The sequence below is a fragment of the Macaca nemestrina genome, chromosome 12 (assembly GCF_043159975.1).
Source record: "Macaca nemestrina isolate mMacNem1 chromosome 12, mMacNem.hap1, whole genome shotgun sequence".
NCBI lineage: Eukaryota > Metazoa > Chordata > Mammalia > Primates > Cercopithecidae > Macaca > Macaca nemestrina.
The window spans coordinates 18,785,074-18,807,553 of record NC_092136.1 but is presented as its reverse complement, the minus strand read 5'-3'; the positions used below and the strand labels follow the sequence as shown (position 1 = coordinate 18,807,553).

General features: G+C 44.4%; 1 protein-coding gene across 1 annotated transcript in view; it reads right to left on the bottom strand.

The window, feature by feature from the left end:
• Positions 1 to 7,377: 7,377 nt before the first annotated feature.
• Positions 7,378 to 22,480, bottom strand: part of LOC105471718 (LDL receptor related protein 4) — a 61,354-nt gene continuing 46,251 nt past the window's right edge. Inside the window, exons 31-38 of the mRNA XM_071074729.1 lie at positions 22,068 to 22,176; positions 19,513 to 19,657; positions 19,131 to 19,244; positions 18,511 to 18,646; positions 15,370 to 15,437; positions 14,699 to 14,786; positions 12,832 to 12,973; positions 7,378 to 9,854 (exon numbers count right to left, since the gene is read on the bottom strand). Of these exons, the coding sequence (XP_070930830.1) occupies positions 9,522 to 9,854; positions 12,832 to 12,973; positions 14,699 to 14,786; positions 15,370 to 15,437; positions 18,511 to 18,646; positions 19,131 to 19,244; positions 19,513 to 19,657; positions 22,068 to 22,176 (1,135 nt within the window). The 3' untranslated portion in view covers positions 7,378 to 9,521. The remainder of the gene's footprint in view (positions 9,855 to 12,831; positions 12,974 to 14,698; positions 14,787 to 15,369; positions 15,438 to 18,510; positions 18,647 to 19,130; positions 19,245 to 19,512; positions 19,658 to 22,067; positions 22,177 to 22,480) is intronic.

The window sequence follows — 22,480 nt, the reverse complement described above, 5'->3', positions numbered from 1 at the left end:
GCTATTAAAGTTCCTGAGCAAGAGAGTGGCAAAATCAGAGTTGTACTTTAGGAAAATTAATTAGCTTGATTGTCTAAAATGGTTTAGAGTTGGGAACCCAGCTAGGAGTCTCATATGAGGTGTTAGCAGTGGAGAGGATGAGAGCAGATTCAAGAAAGAATGAAAGATTTGGCAACTGACTAGATTAGGTACAAAGGCAAGGGTGGGTCCCATTTAGGAAGGTGAGTCAAAGAGAATTCCAGGATTTGATTGCCCAATGGAAGTAGGAAGTCAGGAGAAGCCAGTCTCAAGGGGAAGGTGAGGCATTTAAATTGCAACCTGTTTACTTTTAGGTACCAATGACGCATTCTAATGGAATCGTCTGAGTAGGCTTAGAAAATACACGATGGAAGCTGTTAAGAATAGATGCAGAATCAATGATATAGATTTGGGAATCACATTGATAGAGTGAATGAGACCACAGACGGGGGGATTGGAGAGAGTGAAAGGATGGATAATGAGGACAGATCCACATATAGGAGAAGAAGAAAGGAATGAAAGCAATACAGTCATGGTAACCTTGGAGAAATTGGTGAGGATATACAGAAATAGTTTTCTTTAGTCATTGGTCGTTGGCATATTTACTTTATTTAAATATTACCAGAAATAAACTGAAGATTACATTTAAGGAGAGGGTGTGATGGTAATCCGGAATTGGCTTAATAAAGGATGTGTGTGCAGTCTGGGTCCTGGAGAGTTTTAGAACAAGATGGCAAAATCCCTTTTTGTCTTGGATGACTTAGATGCAGCCCTATTTTAAGATGAGCATTAGATGTCTGATTTTACTCATTTATGCATTCAACAAATATTTATCAGCACCTAGTATGTGGTGGGACACTTCTAGGCACTGCAATGATCAGTAGACAAAATAGACTTCCCAAAACTTCCTCCCCTAGTGGTGCTCACACTATAGTGAGGAAACATTGACAATCAATACATAAATAAATTATATAGTATGTTATTAGACAATATGTCCAGTGGGAAAAGAAAAAGAATAAAACTGGGTAAAGGGATAGGGAAATGGGTTGGAAAGACTGTAATTTTATTTTATTTTTCAACCTGTATTTTAGAATCGAGGGTACATATGCAGATTTGTGATAAAGGTATATTGTGTGATGCTGAGGTTTGGGGTATGATTGAACCTAAGTAGTGAGCATAGTACCTAACAGTAGTTTATGAGTCCTTGCTTGCAGGGACCCATCCCACAGACCTCGACCCAACAACGGATGAATAACGTACACTAACACAGATATTCTGCCTGTCAGTCCAGCTAAGGGTCTGGGCCCCTCACAGACACCAAGGAAGGTACTGTAAAGAGTAGCAGCCATCCTGATCAGCCAGTGAAGCTTGCATTTATTCAGTATAGATTAAATGACAAAGGTCTTCAAAAGTCTTGAGTAAACACCACTAGAGGGTAATTGACCTGTAATTGCCGACACCCCCCACCCCACCACGGTTATGCACCCACAGTTGATCAAAGGTTGGTCTTAAGACCATATAAGTAAACAAGCTATTTAGATAAACTACACTACTTTCCTTCATATCTACTCTAAGCTGTTTATTCAAGGTAAGGATCAGGCTGCTTTCAGCCGTAACCCTATCCTGAGACTTTTGCAAAACCTTCCGGCCTTCCAAGAAGATTTGTGTCTATATTTTATAACTTCATCTTAAAATTTTTCCCACCATCCTGACTGAACTCCCACACTTGCTCCTCTCCTACTCTCCCATCTCTACTAGTCCCAAATGTCTATCGTTCCCTTCTTTGTGTCCATGTGTACCCAATGTTTAGCTCCTATTTCTAAGTGAGAACATGCAATGTTTGGTTATCTGTTAGTTTGTTTAGGATAATGGCCTCCAGCTGCATCCAGGCTGCTACAAAGGACATTATTTCATTCTTTTTTTTGGCTGCATAGTATTACATGGTATATGTACCACATTTTCTTTAATCCACCATTGATGGGCACAAGGGTTGAGTCCATGTTTTTGCTATTGTGAATAGTGCTGCAGTGACATATGGGTACATGTGTCCTTTTGGTAGAATGATTTATTTTCCTTTGAGTATATACCCACTAATAGGATTACTGGGTCGAATGGTAGTTCAACTCTTAGTTCTTTGAAAAATCTCCAAACTGCTTTCCACAGTGGCTGAATTAATTTACATTCCCACCACAGTGTACAACTGTTCCCTTTCCTCTGCAGCCTTTCTAGCATCTATTAATTTTTTACTTTTTAACAAAAGCCACTCTGACTGGTATGAGGTGGTATCTCATGGTTTTGATTTGCATTTCTTTGATGATTAGTGATGATGAGCATTTCTTCATATGTTTGTTGGTCACTTGTATCTCTTTTGAACGTGTTTGTTCATGTCCTTTGCCCACTATTTATTTATTTATTTATTTAGAGACAGAGGCTCATTCTGTCTCCCAGGCTATACTGCAGTGGCGCAATCTCAGCTTACTGCAACCTGTGCCTCCTGGGTTCAAGCGATTCTCCTGCCTCAGCCTCCCAAGTAGTTGGGATTACAGGCACCCACCACCGTGCTTGGCTAATTTTTGTATTTTTAGTAGAGATGGGGTTTCGCCATGTTGGTCAGGCTGGTCTCGAACTCCTGACCTCAGGTGATCCACCCACCTCGGCCTCCCAAAGTGCTAGGATTACAGGCGTGAGCCACTGCACCTGGCTTGCCCACCTTTTAATGGGGTTGTTTTTCACTTGTTGATTTAAGTTCTTTATAGATTCTGGATATTAGACCTTTGTTGGATGCATAGCTTGCAAATATTTTCCCCCATTCCGTGGCCTATTACTCCCTTGATAGTTTTTCTTGCTGTGCAGAAGCGCTTTACTTTTAGTAGGTTCCATTTATGCATTTATCAATTTTTGTTTTTGTTGCAATTGCTTTTGAGGACTTAGCCATAAATTCTTTGCCAAAGCTGATATTGAGAAGGGTATTTCGTAGGTTTTCTTCTAGGATTTTTATATTTCAAGGGAAAGGCTGTTTTTTTGTTTGTTTGTTTTGGTTTTTTTTTTTTTTTTTGTCTGTTTGTTTTTTAGACAGGGTCTTGCTCTGTCACCCAGGCTGGAGTGCAATGGCAGGATCTCAGCTCAACTGCAGCCTTGACCTCCTGGGCTCAAGTGATTGTCCCACTTCAGCCTCCCGAGTAGCTGTAGCATGCATGAAACCTCCTATTTTTTTTTTTTTTTTTTTTTTTTTTGTAGAGACAGGATCTCATGTTACCCAGGATGGTCTCAAACCTCAAACCCATGGACTCAAGCAATTCTCCTGCATCAGCCTCTCAAAGTGCTGAGATTACAGGCGTGAGCCCCCGACCCCGGCCCGGGGGGCTCACGCCTGTAATCCCAGCACTTTGGGAGGCTGAGGCAGGTGGATCACCTGAGGTCAGGAGTTCGAGACTAGCCTGGCCAACATGGTGAAACCCGTCTCTACTAAAAATACAAAAATTGGCCGGGCGCGGTGGCTCAAGCCTGTAATCCCAGCACTTTGGGAGGCCGAGACGGGTGGATCACGAGGTCAGGAGATCGAGACCATCCTGGCGAACACGGTGAAACCCCGTCTCTACTAAAAAAATACAAAAAACTAGCCGGGTGAGTTGGCGGGCGCCTGTAATCCCAGCTACTCGGGAGGCTGAGGCAGGAGAATGGCGTAAACCCGGGAGGCGGAGCTTGCAGTGAGCTGAGATCTGGCCACTGCACTCCAGCCCCGGCGACGGAGCGAGACTCCGTCTCAAAAAAAAAAAAAAAAAGAAATAAAATAAAATAAAATTAAATAAAATTAAAATTAAAATTAAAATACAAAAATTAGCCGGGCATGGTGGCAGATGCCTATAATCCCAGCTGCTTGGGAGGCTGAGGCAGGATAATCTCTTGAACCCGGGAGGTGGAGGGTGCAGTGAGCCAAGACCGTGCCATTGCACTCCAGCATGGGTGACAGACCATTACTCCATCTCAAAAAAATAAAAAAATAAAAAATATATATATATGAAAGGGCAGTCAGGGTAGGTTTCACTGAGATTACATTTGAGCAAAGACTTAAAGAAGGTGAAGGAGTTAGCCATGAGTATATCTAGGGGAAGAATTGCGAGCAAGGGCCAACAGCTGTGCAAAGGCCTTATGTTTTTGAGGAAGACGGAAGCTAGTGTCGCTGGCCCAGAGTAGGATGCAGTAAGGGGGTAGTAGGAGATGAAATCTTTTAACAGTTGGGGGTGAGGAGTGGCAGATCCCACAGGGCCTTGTAGAAATCTTATACAGTACCTTGCCCATAGTAGGTATTCAATAAATGTTTGCCCAGTCATCTTTTGCCATCTAGGATTATTATCAAATAGCATTTATCTGTATATTTATTGGAGTTACGTGTGCTTTGTTTATTCTAGGGTCCTCTCAATAGTCCTTTTACATAAGGAGTATATTTATGAACATACTGCCCTCCGAGGGCAGTGAAACCCTTGTGGGCATTAGAGATCAAAGTGAATGCTGTATTTTTGCAACTGCAAACAGGAAACAAATGTCAAATACTGTGGCTGCTGAATAACTGTGCTGGGCATCTCCAAAAAGCTTGTTAGGGTTGGGACAGTCCTCATTCTTTTGTAATCACAAGCTGAATTCTGGTTGAAGCATCCCTACCATGGGATATGTATCCATATTTCTAGCCTAAAAGGAGCAGCTTCAGTGATGAGCTTCCTTCAACTTTCAATCCAGGTGCCCTCTGCATTATTTCCCTGGAGACAGAAGTGGTGGCATTAATACAGATTTCAAGTGGCTCTGGGTTTTAGTGCCTTAACTGTCTTCCAGGATTGCAAAGCCTACCCTGGCTTGCACTTGATTGCATTTAGTAGGTGCTGGTTGAATGAAGGAATGAATAGCCCTTATTTTTTCTTTTCTCATATTCATTTTCCATAGCCCCCAAAATGTAGACTGTCCAAGAACTTTGACCACAGAAGCATCAGTCCCACCAAAGAGGAAGGAGGGAGAAGGGAGAGATGGGGACCCCATTAGCAGGCTATCAGCAGGCTTTTAGGGCCTGGAGGGAAAACCATCAGGAAGGGCAAGATATGTGAAAGTTCTTGGCTTTTTATGTCTTATAAAATGAAATAAGCAGATTGTGTAGCTTGGGGCTAACTTAGCCTTGGGTTTAAACTATGACCCTTAGTTAGGCTGTCTGGTTCTGTGTTAACACTATGTCAAGGAGACCAGAGTTATGAGTTGGAGCTTTGACTGGACATCAAACTCTATTCCCTATGTTGAGCTCTGCCAGCCTCTCCAGCTGGTTAACAGGAGAATGGTGTGGAGAGAAAATAAGTGGGCAGATGAGGGAATGTTTCAAAACAAAGACTGCCTAAAACATCCCAAAACATACATCCTATTATGTGGATCAGTTGACTCATCTTCACATTTGAAGAAAAGATATATTACAGAGTGTTTCGTAGCCATAAAAAGGACTCAACCACATTTCTTGTATCATTATGTTCATAAATAGAAACCAGAGAATTTAAGCTCACTGGATAACCTTGGATGTCGGTGCATTATTGGGTCCTCTTAGAACCCTCTTAGAACCCACTTAGATACCTATGCACCCTCAGCTTTTGTAGATGCTCTCTCTGAGTTCCTATGCATTGACTTTGTGTTTTCTTCAGGCCTAAGTTTGGTGAGAGCTTCAGTTTATGCCATAGAGTCCTTTCTATGGGCCAGAGATCCTTTCATTTTAGATTCCACAGTTTGTTCATACACCATAGACAGACCGTGACTGTATTTTGAGTGAGTTTGCAAAAATATGGTCAGTTTGTTAGAACTTGACCCACCATCTGCTCACTTATCAGTTTCAGGGTTTTTTTTGTTTTGTTTTTCTAGTGACAAGGTTTTGCTCTGTTACCCAGGCTGGAATGCAGTGGCATGATCATAGCTCACTGTAACCTTGAACTCCTGGGCTCAAGTGATCCTCCTGCCTCAGCCTCCCGAGCAGCTGGGACTACAGGCATGAGCTACCACACCTGGCTAATATTGTTAAATATTTTTGTAGAGATAGGGTCTTGTCATGTTGCCTAGGCTGATCTTGAACTCCAGGCCTCGAGCAATACTTCTTACTTCTGTCCTGGCCTCCCAAAGTGGTGAGATTACTTTGGTGTAGCCACTGTGCCTGACCCTAGTTTCAGATTTTATATCCAGAGAACTAGACAAGGAATTCCCAACCTTTGTTCCTTTGTTTTATCCCAAGATGTCCTCTTTTTCTTTTTCCCCCCTGCAAAGAGAACAGTGGGGGTTGGAGGGATGGTTATCCTTGGGCTATTCTACTTGTTTTTGTTCTGGCACACCTACTCCTCACTACAGTTAGAAAAATTATACACTGTAGTTTATACTCAGATCTCTGGTCACTTAAATACAAGAAGCTTCAGTCTTTCTTGCTTTCTTTTTTTTTTCTTTTTTGGGATGGTGGTGGTAATGGTGTTGTTAGACTCTAAGTTCTATAAGATTATGTCTTTGTTTAGGCATGGGCAGTGCCTAGCCCACAGCAGATGAATGAATGGGAATATTATCCTATAGATGGTGTGTGGTTTAGAAAATCAACTATTGAGACTTGACATGAAATTCTATATCGGGCATTGAGACTAACATGATTCCCAATTTTCACTGAGGGATATCACATCCAGAGAACCTGAGAAGGGATCCCTAGAGCTCCTTATTCTAGCCTTGAGAAGTAGTGGATGAGCTATAAAAAGATAGCCTTTAAAAATAAATGAAATCCTAGTGATAATTTGATCCACTCTCAGACTAACTATGAAAGTTGACCAAGATCAAACAGAGCTAGTGGCAGATCTGGGACTGGAATTAAGCCCTCCATGTCCCCAGCTCCAGTACTTTTCTTACTACCTGAGATAGTCTTGCCAATGACCATCACTGCAAGGCAAAGTAAAGTTCTGTGACAAAGACCTAGAACAGAAATAGACGATACATGGTGTACATGCCATGACATTTCCTTCCAGTGCACAAAAGAGATGTCACTAGCCATATGACATTCTTCCCATTGGGTGTGAACAGGCCCTCAGTCAGCCACTGCCAACCAATCAGAGTCGGCACTCAAGAGGAAACCCATCTACCATTCCTCTTCCAGAGGAAATAAAGGTTTCATCAGCCAACGAACTCTGGCCTCGACCTCTCTTCTCCAGATGAGCTGAAAACTCCAGCAGGAACCTTACACTCTTTATTGCTCTTCACTGTCCCCACATCCACAAAGGACTTAAAAGTGATGTCTGTAAGCAGGTTTTCCACAGCATGGATCTGCCAGACAGAGCAGGTGCAGGATTAGTCATGACTCCAAGCCAGGCAAGGTGATTAAGAAAAGCTAAATTTATATTAAATTATCATAAAGTCCTAAAATACTGAACATAGTGGTTAAATAACTCCAGAAAGTCCAATCTCTCCAGTGAGTAACGTTAAAACCATTACACATGAGCATGGGAGAATCGCTTCCATTAGTTTAGGACAGAGAGATTTTGCTTTTTACAGAGTAAATCAGTGCTCAAATAGATACTTCCTCAAATATGTCCTTTCTACATTCTGAACAGCCCAAGTGCAATAAGATCCTTCCCCCTTTCCAATTAAGGAAATGCCACTTTTCTTCTTGCTCTTCCTCCCCAGACATGAGTGTCAGGACCCAAAGTGCTCCCTCCTTTACTGCTTTGTCAAGTGTAATGTGGGGAGGCTGTAATGTGGGGAAGCTCAGACCTGGGGCTGATGCTACTGAGAGCAAGGCTAAGGGCTTGGTATCTCTCTCTAGCAGTCTTAGAACTGACTTGATCTTGTCCTTTTTCACCCATGTTTGGTAGCTGATTTCTCAATACCAGTAACCACAGGAGAAGTTTCAACTCAGGAAACTTCCCCTAGAAATTCTCCCCTCCATTCCCAGCCCCTGTTGTCCTCTCCTGCCACTTCTAATTCCTGGGGGAGAAGAGGTCTGGGTCTGCCATGGGCTAGGAGGGCCTCATCAGTGGTGCTCTCTACCTTCCTACTCCTTGCCCACCTCTTTGCATCTTTATTTATTCGGCCCTCCCACCACAGGACTTTGGAGATTGCTGGTGCCACAAGGCTTGGTCAGAAAAAGCAAATTAGGCAAAAAACAAACGGAAAAAAAAAAACAAAAAAATAAACCAACCCACGAAGAACAACTAGGGAGACGTTTTAGGGCAAAAATAAGTCTGAGTTTCCCTCATACTAGGCTGAGACACATGCCCTTTGTGTGAATGAGCATGAACCAAGTGATGGCATCCCACACGGAAACCAAGCCCCTTAGCTGAGGAGACAGCTGGAAGAGGAACGTCACCACCCCACAGCCACAGGCTCGCTGTCTACTAATTTAGATCCCTGAGCACTTGAGAAAGAACACAGGAAGTTCAACAGGAAGTTTGACCCTCATGGATACTTCTCTTTAGGCCCTGGGTGTCCCAAGTCTCCAACCTGATTGTTCTTTCTGACCATTTATGACAACTTCCGGGTTTCTTTGAAAGCTTGTTTCTAGGTCTCTTCCCTAGAATCCCAGGGAATGAGGGAGAGAGGGTTCAGGTGGTATACCATGTTTGGTCTAGGCAGAGCTTCTTAGACTTTTCAGAGACTCAGCCCCCAAGGCCTAACATTCATTCAAGCCACTGGCTCACAACCTGGTTACTCTGATCAAAGACTTAGGAAAGATACTGGCCAGTGGTGGCACCAGGAGGGAATCCATATTAGCCAGTAGCCTCGTGATAGGGAACCCAGTTATCCGAAGGTAGAAAGAGCTCCACACATTCTAGCAGGAGGAAGAACAGCTTGAGCCACCCCCATCTCACCAGTATCTGCTGCTGAAAAGGCAGTGACTCTTAGGGCAAGAATAATGTCCACTGCCAGCAATGGACCAGACACCCAGACCCAACTACCCCCCAAAGCTTTTTCATGTTACCAACACACTTGAGGCTGAAGGTTCCCAGATGCCCATACCTGCTGGGCTGACTTTTCCTTCTTCTCTCAGCCTCTATCCTTCATCCCTCTTTACCCACACCCCCTTGTCCCAGCCTCTGATGGGCAAGTTCTCTCAGAGAAGCAGTCATGCTGGCTGTGATGGGGCAGAGCACAGTCCTGGGTCATCAGCTGCATCAGCACTGAGAAGCAGGCACTGAGGGTACCGGGGGAAGGGGAGGTGGAGCTCTACGCTGGCGAGGAATCATGAATAAGCAGTTTCAGGGGGCCCAGGACGGAGTACAAGATGTGAGGTTCATGGTAAAATCCAGGTCTAAATTCTCGAGATGCACCATCATTTGTTGTGCACAGGTAGTTATGGACTCAGGTGGTAAACAGCTCCAGTGAGGGCTTAGGAGCAGTTATGGGGTGGGAGGAGGAGGAGGACGAGCACACAGAAGAGGGGCCTGCGGTGTAAGCAAGCACAAGGACTAGACGTCCATAAAGGGGAAGGAACAGGCAGGCAGGGAAGAGAACGCGGGCATTTAGACCTGGCTCTCTGAGGAGAGCTTGCGTTCATGTTTCCAGCCCGTGTCTGGCAGAGAACCTCGTCTTTCTGGAGTGGCTGCAGTATGGACGCTGCTACACTCGGACTGCTCTTCCTGTAACAGCTGCTCCGTCTCTGTGTCATCCAGGGAGCCAGAGCTGGCCTGGATAGACACTGTGTCTGTCTTCATGCATACATGATCCCGGAGGAGGCCCCCCCGTGAGCTTCGCAGTTGCTTGAGGTCATCCCACTCAGCATCATCCCCAGACAGGAGGCAGATTCCCTCTACGATCTTGATCTTCTCCTTGGTGTAGTTATGGTCAGGCCCTCCCTAGGGTGGAGAGTGGGCAGATATGGTCAGTCAGTTGGCTTTCTACAAAGGATCCCATGGTAAACTGGAAAAAGGAAGTGGATGGGGTAAGAGTAGGAGTGAAGCGCACAAAAATCCCACAAACAAATGTGGAAATGTGATTGGGCAAATGTATGAGGCCTAGCCTAAAAGAGGAGGGGCAGCTATGATGATTGTTACCATTATCATACAGGGAGGAGGGAAAACCATGGCTTCCAGTACTGCAGCAGCCACTCACTGGCTTTGTCACTTTGGGCAAATTATTTCACATTTTTAAAACTCGGTCTCTAAAACTCTGCAGTGTGAGGAGAGTAACAGTATCCATACCTCACAACCAACTGCTGTCAGGTTAAATGAGGTGATACATGGAATGCAGTTATCTGGGTGCTTGACACAAAATGCACTATAACATGTTAGCTATGTTACATTGTTACTATGGTTTATTAATGGGACATCATGCTGATATAAATCATCAAAAGCAATTGGCAAGAGCAATTAAATGTACATTTATTCAGGATGTTAAGTTACTTTCGGTGTTAGTTTCTCAATTATCTCTTTTTTCTAATTTTGTTAAGGAGAAAACTTGGGAGGTAAGACAGGGGACTCTAGAAAATCCTCTTATCTGTCCAGACGTGGTGGCTTATGCCTGTAATCCCAGCACTTTGGGAGGCCCAGGCGGGCAGATCACTTGAGTTCAGGAGTTCAAGACTAGCCTAGTCAACACTGTGAAACCCCTTCTCTACTAAAAATACAAAAATCAGCTGGGTGTGGTGGCGGGCGCCTGTAATCCCAGCTATTTGGGAGGCTGAGGCAGGCGAATCCCTTGAACCCTGGAGGCTGAGGTTACAGTGAGCCAAGATCATGCCACTGAACTCCAGCCTGGGTGACAGAGCAAGATTCCATTAAAAAAAAAAAAAAAAAAAGAAAGAAAGAAAGAAAGAAAAAAAAACTAAAAAAAGGAAATCCTCTTTTCTGGGTCCTAAACATCACTCCAGTGGGGTCCTGCAACTTATAACCTTTTTTGGGAGGTTACTCTGGCTTTGCTGCCATGAGTCCTGGGACCATTCCCAAGCAAAACCTGGGACTCTTCCAGGCACAGCCTGGAGTTCTGCTCAGCCCTCTCCCTTTATGGCTTCTTCAAAGAGTAGCCTCATTCCTGGCTGCTGGGGTATACCAACTGACATGCCACCACTGCTAGAAGAAAATGGATCATCTTGGGTTCTGTCCCTGGGATAGTATTCCTGCCAAGAGTTCTGCAACTGTGGCTGTGGCTCTATTTTTGTAACAATTCAATTCCACAGATATTTACTGAGCCCCTATGTTAAGCAGGAGACTGTGCTAGGTGCTTTGATGATTATGCAATAAAAAACATGGTCCCTGCCCTCTGAGAGTGACAGTCCCCTCAGCCATGCAGAGTGGGACATAGATAGCACACAAGCAAACACACAGATGTCCGTTCACCCAGCACACCCTCCAAGATGAAATTAGTATAAGATGCAGGCCACTCAGTGTCTTAATCAAGAGACATGCTGGGGAAGTTAGAGAGAGGTGGGGGACACGGCACTTGCAATTTGGGAAACACCACTCCCTCTACAAACACCCAGCAACAGGTACCTGAAATCAAGAGGAAATCAGAAGAGAAAAGGTGAAAGACTATCAGAGGGGTGAAAGAGCTGCTGAGGAAGAAACACACAACAGAAGAAAGAGGTTACACTATTTTAATTGCCATCCTGTGGCCTTCATTGTGGTTCTTTTCTGGAGCATCAGATACTCCAGGAACCCAAGAATCTTCAAGAGTCTTTCTCTCAAAGATATTGAGGAGGGGTCTACCATTCCTAGAACTATAAGCCATTCCTGCACATTCTGTTTTGACTGCAGTAGAAGCTTTTAAAAAAGTTTTTTTAATTAAAAATTTTTTTTCAAACATCAACTTGAACCAGAAGTAATGGAAGCTTTTTAAATACGGGAATTCATGGATGCAGAAAGCACATGATTATTATGTGAAATGTGTTCATTACACATGAGAGCCCTGCAGGTGTGAGAGCAGGTTCTGACTCTGCTACATAGGCCAAAAAAGTAGACCGATTAGGGTCTTCATAAGGAATAACTTCTGATGAAGAGTTACAGGATTTTAGGGAAAAAAACAAGGCTTATATTGGATTAGGAAAATCTGAAATACCAGGTATAGTTCCCTTGTGGAAATGGGACTTTTTTTTTTTTTCTTTTTTTTAGACAGGGTCTCACTCTGTCATCCAGGCTGGATGGTAGTGGCACGATCACAGCTCTCTGCAGCCTCCAACTCCTGAGCTCAAGTGATCCTCCCACCTCAGCCTCCTGTGTAGCTGGGACTACAGGCACAAGTCACCACACCCAGCTAACTGAAATGGGACTATTTTTCATGCCTTAACATTGAGCAAATAATTTTCCATTGAAGTGACAAAGAAGTTAAAAAAACAAAAGCAGGTAAACCTTCAGAATTCTAGAGAAATTTCTGTGGTAAGAGGAAGAACAGTGAAAAACAAGCCATTCCCAACCATAGGTGCTACTAGCTTGGTTAGTAATGGGCAAGTCCAGGAGCTCTTGGGTTTTTTGGGTGTGGTCTGGGAGAGCTCCCTTGTTTCAGAAACACATAGCCCTTTGTAGGGGAATGACAATTCCTGGAGGGAAAGGACCTATGAGCTTGGAAAAGTATCTCCTGGCAGGACAACTGCTTTCAGACCTAAATCTTCTGAGATCTGCCTTCTAACCTGGCTCTCACTAAGGTCCCTCAAGCTAATCCCTCAGAGATTCTAGAACTTCCCAGAAACCCAAATTACATTCAGTTCTTCTGTTCACTGTAACTTCCAAAATGGTAGATGGGATTACTCAGCAGCCCGTACTGACTTATTTGGGCATTTGGAGTATAACCCCTCCCCACACCTCCCCAAAAAGACCCTTGAATGTCAATTTCAATTTTTACCTCTTTCTTATAGCACAGCTGGTTGTACATGGCTGGTTTGGGGATTGCTTCAATCTTCACTTCCTGTGTGGATGTTCGGTAGGAGGGGTTGCTGTAGGTGAGGTTCCCCATTCCAGGATCAGTGAACTTGGATTTTTTGTGTCTTTAGGAGGAAAGGTGATGAGAAATTAATTGAGATCTTTAAGGGGGTGATACCTGGGAAAGCTGTAAACTGAGTCCAGTAGGCAGCCTCTAAGATGATCCCAGTGACTCTCACTTCCTGGTATTCATGCCCTTAAGAATCCCCTCCCCTTGAGTGTGGACTGGTCTGGTGACTTACTTCTAATGAAAAGATTATGCAAATGTGATGGCTACTAGATTAAGTTACCAAGAAACTGGTTCTGGTCTTGAGTTGCCCTCCCTCATTCTTTCTTGCTCTTGCTCTGGGAGAAGCAACCTGCCATGTTGTAAGCTGTCCTATGGAGAGGCCCACAAGACAAGAAACTAATGAGGAAGGCCTCCAGCCAACAGCCTATGAGGAGCTGAATCCTACCAACAACTATGTGACTGAGTGTGGAAGGGGATCCTTCCCCAGTCAAACCTTGAGATGAGACTGTAACCCCAGCTGATATCTGCATTGCAGTCTGTGAGACACCTTGAGGCAGAGGCACCTAGCTAAGCTGCATCCAGATTTCTGACCCATAGAAACTATGAGATAATGGTTGTCATTTTAAGTCACTAAGTTTTAGGGTAATTTGTTATGCAGCAATGGAGAACTGATGCACTGAGCTTGAGAGTCAGACAGATCTGTTTCAATTCCACCTCTGTGATTTATTAGCTAGGACCTTGATAGATATAATCTAAACTCTCTGGCTGGGTGCAGTGGCTCACACCTGTAATCTCAGCACTTAGAGAGGCTGAGGTAGGCAGATCACATAAGGCCAGGAGTTCGAGACCAGCCTGACCAACATGGAAGAAATCCTCTCTCTACTAAAAATACAAAAAAAAAAAAAAAAAAAAAAAAAAAAATATATATATATATATATATATATATATATAGCTGGGCATGGTGGTGCACGCCTGTAGTTCTAGCTACTTGGGAGGCTGAGGCACAAGAATTGCTTGAATCCAGGAGGCAGAGGTTGCAGAGAGCCGAGATTGCACCACTGCACTCCAGCCTGGGCAACAGAGTGAGACTCTATCTCAAAAAAATAAAGACAAAAAAAAAAAAAAAAAAAAAACAACTTTCTGAGCCTCAGCTCCTCATCTGTAAAGTGAGGAATGTTATGAGGTGGTCGTGACATTGATCTATATCCATTAATGGTAACTGTTACGATGATATGATGATGAACAGCAGCAGCAAACTGCAAGCTACGTTTAAAGCATTTGGGGGAAAATATAAAGAAAGAGGGACATAAAAAGATTCTAAATGACACATTCTGCCTTTCCAGAATGATGGCTACTGAGCAATGATGTACAAACCAATATTGTAGTAAAAGGCTGTGTCTGTATAAGGGAAAAATCATTTCCAATTTCAATGATTTGAAGTGGGGAGTACTGGGAAAAGCAAAGATGTTAAGAGTCAGTCTTAGCTTTGCCTCTCACTTTGTGACCTTGGGTAATATCCTTGGTGCCCTCAGCATCCCAGTCTATAAAGAAAACCCGAAGGGTTGTTGTAGTCATTCAATAAGGAAAATGCTTAGGCTATGACTGGAGAAGGGTAAGTATTTAAGTTTCCACCCTTTCCTTCTGCTGCCCTGACCAGGCACCCAACCTTGCAATAAGGCTGGTCAGAGCTTGATTCAGTGAACTGCAGAGGTTTGGGAGATCCCAGACATGCTCATGAAGACCAATGAGCACGTGGCCCCTGCAGGAAGACTGAAGTTACCTGTACAGCACCAAAGCTGCAATCACCACCAAAATCAGCAGAACACTGAGGAGTCCACCAATGGCGTAGCTGATATGAAGTCCTTCCCCTAGGAAAAATAGAGAAACACTAGGCAGGGGCCACTGACAACTTTCTAGCTGGTGCTGGTGTGAGGAATGGAAAGCTGAAGGGCTCCTTTTGTAGGTGTTGGATCCTATATCATCTGAGGATGGCTAAGGGCCTCCTTTTCAGATAGGTGAATGGGAGGTGCAGGGAGGAGGCTGAGAAGAAATCTGTCACTCTGCCAGCATCTCTGATCCCATTTCAACCCCTTCCTAGCTATCTGACATAAGGCAAGATGCTAAACTTGTAAGCCTACATTTTCTCTTTAGTTATATGTAAATAATAAATTGCTCATAGGACTGGAGGAGAGTATATGAGAGTATGTATATATACATGTGCACACACATGTATGTGACATATATGTGGCTTATCACATGCTTGGCATATGGAAAGCATATCATAAGCTGTCACTGTAAGTGATGAGAGCTATTATGATTATTATTTCTATGGATTTAGTTTAAAAAGAGTTCATCAACCCCAGAGTCCCAATGAAGGTTATGAAAGATATCAGTGGAGACTTAGATTCATTACATCTTCTTTTCCAGAACAGTGGGGTACTCAGGGCTTACCTGGAGCAGCAGGAACGGCCTCATTGGAACGTGCACAGAGGCCCAGCCTGGCATCCCTTTCGGAGCATCTGTGGGGCACAGAAAACTGAATGTGAAGCCTACTTATACTCAATGAAGATCACGCCTTCCTCCAGGAAAGGGGGAAAGGCCTGTAAGCGGGGGCTTTCAGGTATGAGAATGTACCAGATGGAAGATATCAGAAGCATGGAGAGGGCAACAGCAGGAAATGGAGAGAAATCTGTGCAATGCACTGTTTTCAAGCATTATACCATGTTTAAATGTGTTACAAAATATGTACCTTTAAAAATGAGAAGCAGGTTTGGGAGTGAGTTGGAAGTCTGCAGAAAGAATACTAAGGACATCAATATTAGGCTTTCTTAAACTACCAGGATGAGTCAGAAGAAGCTGCTAGCCAAGCCAATCTGATTGGATAAAAATTATCACAAGAGCTGAATATCCCAAGGTCAAAAAATGTTTTTCTTCTCTTCATTCTTGCACAAGGGAACATGCAAGACATCCAGAGGGAGTGCTCAGATAACTAACTTGAAATGCTCAGAAGGTGACTTCTTTGTGGTACATTTTGAGCAGGCAATCAAAGGCATCTCCTAAACAGCCAGAGAAAAGCTACTTGCAAGAGCATTTGGAACCAAGATGCACTGAATTTTCAAATAGAACTCTGACAATAAGAAAAGGTCCGAGCAGGGGTCAAAAGTTTTCTAAATAAACCTAAAGAAAATCAGAGTAATAATGACTGATAGTACTTAAAAGTTAGTGAGTAGGCTGGGCGCGGTGGCTCAAGCCTGTGATCCCAGCACTTTGGGAGGCCGAGACGGGCGGATCACGAGGTCAGGAGATCAAGACCATCCTGGCGAACACGGTGAAACCCCGTCTCTACTAAAAAGTACAAAAAAACCAGCTGGGCGAGGTGGCGGGCGCCTGTAGTCCCAGCTACTCGGGAGGCTGAGGCAGGAGAATGGCGTGAATCTGGGGGGCGGAGCTTGCAGTAAGCTGAGATCCGGCCACTGCACTCCAGCCTGGGCAACAGAGCGAGACTCCGTCTCAAAAAAAAAAAAAAAAAAAGTTAGTGAGAAAGGCACATGTTTATACTTGGGTGTTTCCTTTTCTTTACAAACTGCAGTAAAAACAGAGAATGGGGGCACACAGCATATGAATTTGATCATGTGCAAATCTTGTAACTTTAGGACATTGAGTCTAAAGTTTTTATTTGGAATTATTATTATGTTTCTGCTTTCAGAATTGAAATCAAGTGTTAACTATCTTGTAAGCCATTGATGATATTAAAAATAAAGAGACCAGTATGTTGCAGTGGGAAAAAAAACTGTTCTAATTAGAAAAATGTCTAGAAAGGATAGACATCAAAACATTAAGAGTAAATTATATATAGGTATAGGATATTCACTTGTTCTTTATTCACATCTGTATTTCCAGATGATTTATTTATTTATTTTTGTTTTTTCGGTTTTTTTGAGACAGGGTCTCAGTCTGTCACCCAGGCTGGTGTGCAGTGGCACAATCACAGCTCACTGCAGCCTAAACCTCCTGGGTTCAAGCGATCCTTCCAACCTCAGCCTCCCAAGTAGCGGGGACGACAGGTATGTGCCACCATGCCTGGCTAACTAAAAAAAAAAAAAAAAAAAAACTTTTTTGTAGAGACAGGATCTCACTATGTTGCCCAGGCTTGTCTTGAATTCCTGGACTCATGTGGTCTACCCACCTTGGCCTCCCAAAGTGCTGGGATTACAGGCATGAGCTGTGCCTGGCCCAGATTATTTTTTATAAAGTATAAATGGAAAACACAGTCATTAGAATTTTTTGCCAGGTGCAGTGTCTCGTATCTGTAATGCCAGCACTTTGGGATGCCTAGGCGGGTAGATTGCTTGAGCCCAGAAGTTTAAAACCAGCCTGGGCAACATGGAGAAGCCTTATCTCCACAAAAAGAACAAAAAATTAGCCAGGTATAGTGGCACACACCTATAGTCTCAGCCACCTGGGAGGCTGAGGTTGGAGGATCACATGAAACTAGGAGGTGGAGGCCGCAGTGAGCTTGAGCTGTGTTCATGCTACTGCACTCCAGCCCGGGTGACAGAGTGAGACCCTGTCTCAAGAAAAAAAAAAAAGAATGTCTCTGAATTGAATGTAACATCATATTTAATCGATTTTACGATGTTTGTTTTTTCTATGGTCTACCATCTCCGAAACAGGAATGTAACTTACGATCAAGAGCATTTCACATTTGCTGTTGGTTATCTTTTCAGTTTAATTTCTCAAATCAGGATGCATTTTATAATGAATAGCACCTTTAATTTAATGAAATAAGATACTTTATACTTGATTTGAGAACTGTCCGTGTTTATGCTTACTTATTTAATAATGGTGTTTGTGTATGTGTGAGGGAGGTGCACGTGTCATTATAAGCTAAGGCCATCATATCTCTGGGGAAGACTTTTTGTTCCAAGTCATCAAGCCACAGCCCAGAGACTACTGTTGGACAAGCCAGTATGCCAAACCTATGATGTGAGAGCAAATGTCACAGAGAGAAGAAGGAGGAATACCATGTGGGAGGGTCCTCCTAAGTGATTTCTGTTTAAAGTTTTTTGTTTTTTTGGTTTTTTTTTTGAGATGGAGTTTCGGTCTTTGTTGCCCAGGCTGGAGTGCAGTGGCGCGATCTCAGCTCACCGCAACCTCTGCTTCCCAGGTTCAGGTGATTCTCCTGTCTCAGCCTCCCGAGTAGCTGGGATTATAGGCATGCACCACCACGCCCGGCTAATTTTGTATTTTTAGTGGAGACGGGGTTTCTCCATGTTGGTCAGGCTGCTCTTGAACTCCCGACCTCAAGTGATCCACCTGCCTCAGCCTCCCAAAGTGCTGGGATTACAGGTGTGAGCTACCGCATCTGGCCTTAAAGTTGTTCTTAAAGCTTCTTGCCCTCAGAGCTAAAAAGGGAATCACTTGCAACAGTCTACAAGTCTGAATATCACCTTCTGTCCCAAATAACAGGGACTGGTAGCTCATGACGTAATCTACCTCCCAACTACCTGATCGAGCTGGGACTATGAGCTACTGGTCGTGGGATGGTGATTTGAATCAAAGGGCTCACGAGCCTGCATTGAACCTATTTACCTTCCTTCCACCTCCTCCAGAGACATGCGGGTCCGGGTGGTTGAAGAACGCAAGGTGGTAGGTAGTGTGTTGGGTAGCACCGGGCTCTTTTCACTCATGCCAGTGGACCTAGGAGCTGGTGGTACCAGGCCAGGCACTAGATAAAAAAGAGGATTGGAGTGGGCTACTGGAACCACAAACCTCTACATATGGCCCAAGAGTAGCAGCTGGAGAACTTGACAAAATCTTTTAGCTGCCCTAGTCACAGGCACCTTCATTAGTAGCCCTTCTTAATACTATAAATAAAAAGGAGTTGGATTCCATAATAGTAGCTCTGGATGGGGCAGCTGGCTCACCAAAGTCAGGAAGAGACAGTGATGCACAGGCCACTGATTATCCCACAGCAGGGACCTGGGAATCAAGAGACCTGAATTCTGTTCTCGCAAATGCCAGAGGGCAGACAAACCCAGGTTTGAGCAATTCCCAAAACCCAAGCAGATTGCTACCAATCACCCCACTAACAAGACCTTCTATATGGGGACTTCACTCAGAAGGACAGATCAGACCAGGATCAGAGGCTGCTGACCCTCAGCCCTTCCAGGGGCTCTGCTGAGTGGCTCCAGTCATACAGTCCAACTCACCAAGAGAGCAGGGCCGGCTATCACGTTCGTCAGGACAGGCACATACGAAGTCCGAGGCTCTGGCAAAGCAGAGGTGGGTGCAGCCACCATTGTTCACGCCACAGGCATTGGTCCCTAGAGGCAAAGTAGATGAGTGTCTTATCTGAGACACAATCAGGTCTCCCAATTTAAGGCTTCTCAAAAACAGGAAATCCAGGATTACCCTACTCCCAGGGACAGGGGAGCAGGAGATATACAACTGTGAGGGAGTAAAAAGGTCTAAGCGTTTAAAATGTGAACCAAGAAGCTCTCTTGTGGCCCTGTCTTGGTCCCTAACAGTCCTTAGGGTGACAGACCAATCCCACAGATGTTAAGGAAGCAGGCTCAGTACCCGGGAGCCCACCTGTCTGCCGCTGAGGGGAAACCACGATGATATCCATGAGTCCTTCCACATTTGCCAGCACTGTCTCCTTGTTCCGGCCTGAGTATTTGTCAACACGCTGGATTGACTTGGTCTGCCAGTCTGTCCAGTAGATCCACCTGTCTTGCTACTCAACAGGAGAAGCCCACAAACAGTAAATGTTATTCAGCAAGCAGACTCCTTCTTGTACAGCTTCTATGCTTCACATTGGCCACTGCCTCTGCTGAAATGCCCTCTTCATCTCTTCCTCATTTCTGTGCATCCCCAGACATGACACTGTCAAGGAAATCTCCCCAAATCCATATAGACTTCACCATTCTCTCCTCTATGCAGTTCTGCACCTTGTAGTCACTTGCCCAAGTGCGTTTTTATACTCAAGCAATTTGTTTACAGGTCTGTGCATCCTAACAGATTAGTTCTTCAAGGACAAGAATGTGTTCTATTCATCTCTGAATTTCTGGCACCTAACACTCAGTCCCCATTCAGTTGATTGAATGGCTCCCTCTCTAGCAAATAGGAGGAAATTTGAAGGTTATTCTAGGTTCCTCTGGGCCCTTTGCTCAGAGCACTGCCCCAAATCCTCTGCTTACTTCTGTAGGCAGCTTTCTTCTAATGCAATGATGGTGAAATTCTCAGCCAAGGGTAGGGAGGGGCAATGAAGGTGTTCTCATCCCCATCCAAGGGTATATATCAGAAACTGTGGGGAAACCTGTAGATTGAAAAACCTATATGCAGTATTACCCTGTAGTTTTACATTTAGAATATGAAAAAAAAGCCTATCATTAAGTAAAACCAGATAAAATCTTTTTGGCTAGGCCAGGCGCGGTGGCTTACGCCTGTAATCTCAGCACTTTGGGAGGCCGAGGTGGGTGGATCACGAGGTCAGGAGTTCGAAACTAGCCTGACCAACATGGTGAAACCCTGTCTCTACTAAAAGTACAAAAACTAGCCGGGTGTGGTGGCATGCACCTGTAATCCCAGCTACTCGGGAGGCTGAGGCAGGAGAATCACTTGAACCCAGGAGGTGGAGGTTGCAGTGAGCCAAGATCGCACCACTGCACTCCAGCCTGGGCGACAGAGCGAGACTCCATTTCAAAAAAAAAAAAAAAGAAAAGAAAAGAAAAAAAAAAAAAAATTAGCCAGGTGTGGTGGCGCATGCCTGTAATCCCAGCTACTTGGGAGGCTGAGGCAGGAGAATCGCTTGAATCCAGGAAGCGGAGATCATGTCACTGCACTCCAGCCTGTGCCACACAGCAAGACTCCATCTTAAAAACAACAACAACAACAACAACAAAAATCTTTTTGGCTAGTAGAACATAATACAGAATACAGACAGAGTTGATAATATTTGGCAAAAAAGGGTCAAATTTATTTCTCTTTACTTTCTTTCCTTTCTTCTTTCCTTTCTGTCTCTCTCTCTCTCTCTCTCTCTCTCTCTCTGACTCTCTCCTCTCCGAGATAGCGTCTTGCTCTGTTGCCCAAGTTGGAGCACAGTGGTACAAACGTAGCTCACTGCAGCTCAACCTCCTGGGCTCAAGTGATCCTCCTGCCTCAGCTTTCTGAGTAGCTGAGACTACAGGTGTGTACCACCACACCTGGCTAATTTAACAAAAAGTTTTGTAAAGACAGGGTCTTGCCATGTTGCCCAGTCTGGTCTCAAACTCCTGGGCTCAACTGATACTCTGGCCTTGGCCAGGGTGCTGGGATTACAGGCATAAGCCACTACACCTGGCCAAGATTTTTAAATGATTGAGAATTCCTGTTTTGGCCTCAGGCCTGGTAGATCTTCTTTTCCTTGCCCAAATTATTTTTGTGTTAGAACTCAAAAGTGACAGCTAATAATAATTAAAATGGGTAGCGATAACATGCGTGTGGTGCTTACTGTGTGCCAGGTACTATACTAATGCTTTGTGTCTGTTTCAGGAGGACACTATTATTAGGCTGATTTATTTTGTAGGTAACTGAAGCTGAGAGAGGTTCAGTCACTCTGGTTCAAAGTTACCCAGTTATTTAATAATACAGATAAAACTTGAACCCAGGTACCTGGCACATTGATGGTACTCATTAAATACTTACAAACTGGCTAGATGCCTCAAAACTCTGGCTTTTAGTCACTCCACTCTGTTGCCACTAAGTGAGCTCCCTAAGCCCAGGTGCTGGGACCACAGCATTAGGATTAACTGGGGAACTTGTCAAAATGGATTTTACTGTGCCCAGTCCTCATGAAGCTGCTTCTCTATAACCTCTATAGTCACGGCCTAGGAACCTGCCTTTTAACAAGTGCCACATCTGATTCTGTATACCACTCTTTGAGAGCCACTCCTTTGAATGCTAGAACATGGGAATGGCAGGATAGGAGTATGAAGGCACTGGGTGGCCCTAGCAACCTACCAAGGCTTCAGGGCACAGGAAAAATCCCTAAAATGAGCTTCAATAGCATGTCTGTTCAGTAGCAGCTACAGCTGAGACTGCTGACTTAGAACCCCAAAGAAACATCCCAGGCAAGGAGGTTAGTTACCTCTCTCCTGAGCCAGTACCTGTGTGAGGGCAAAGGGGTGGGACACATGGCTGACCAAGACCTGCCGCAGTTTCCCGTTGAGGTCAGCACTCTCGATCCGGTCCAGATGGGCGTCTACCCAGTAGATCCTGCGAAGAAAACGAAAAGAGTGGCTGCTCCAAATGCTTGCCAGGAAGCCCAGCTCTTCCCCCTAAGAACCTATCTGTCCCCTCCTGAGCTGACTGGCAGGTGCTATGAGAACTCAAGAAGCACCCTTAATGAGGAGTCACTGTGAGTCCCAAAGCTGAAGAGGGGAGCTGGTGGTTCATGAGTGGGGAGGTCAGGGCTGCTCTGGGGAGGCGTAGAGTGACCTCAGAGGAACCACCACCCAGCTTCATCTTCAGGAATTTGATTGCCCTTTGACTCCTACTCAAGAATCAAAGCCCAAATTTT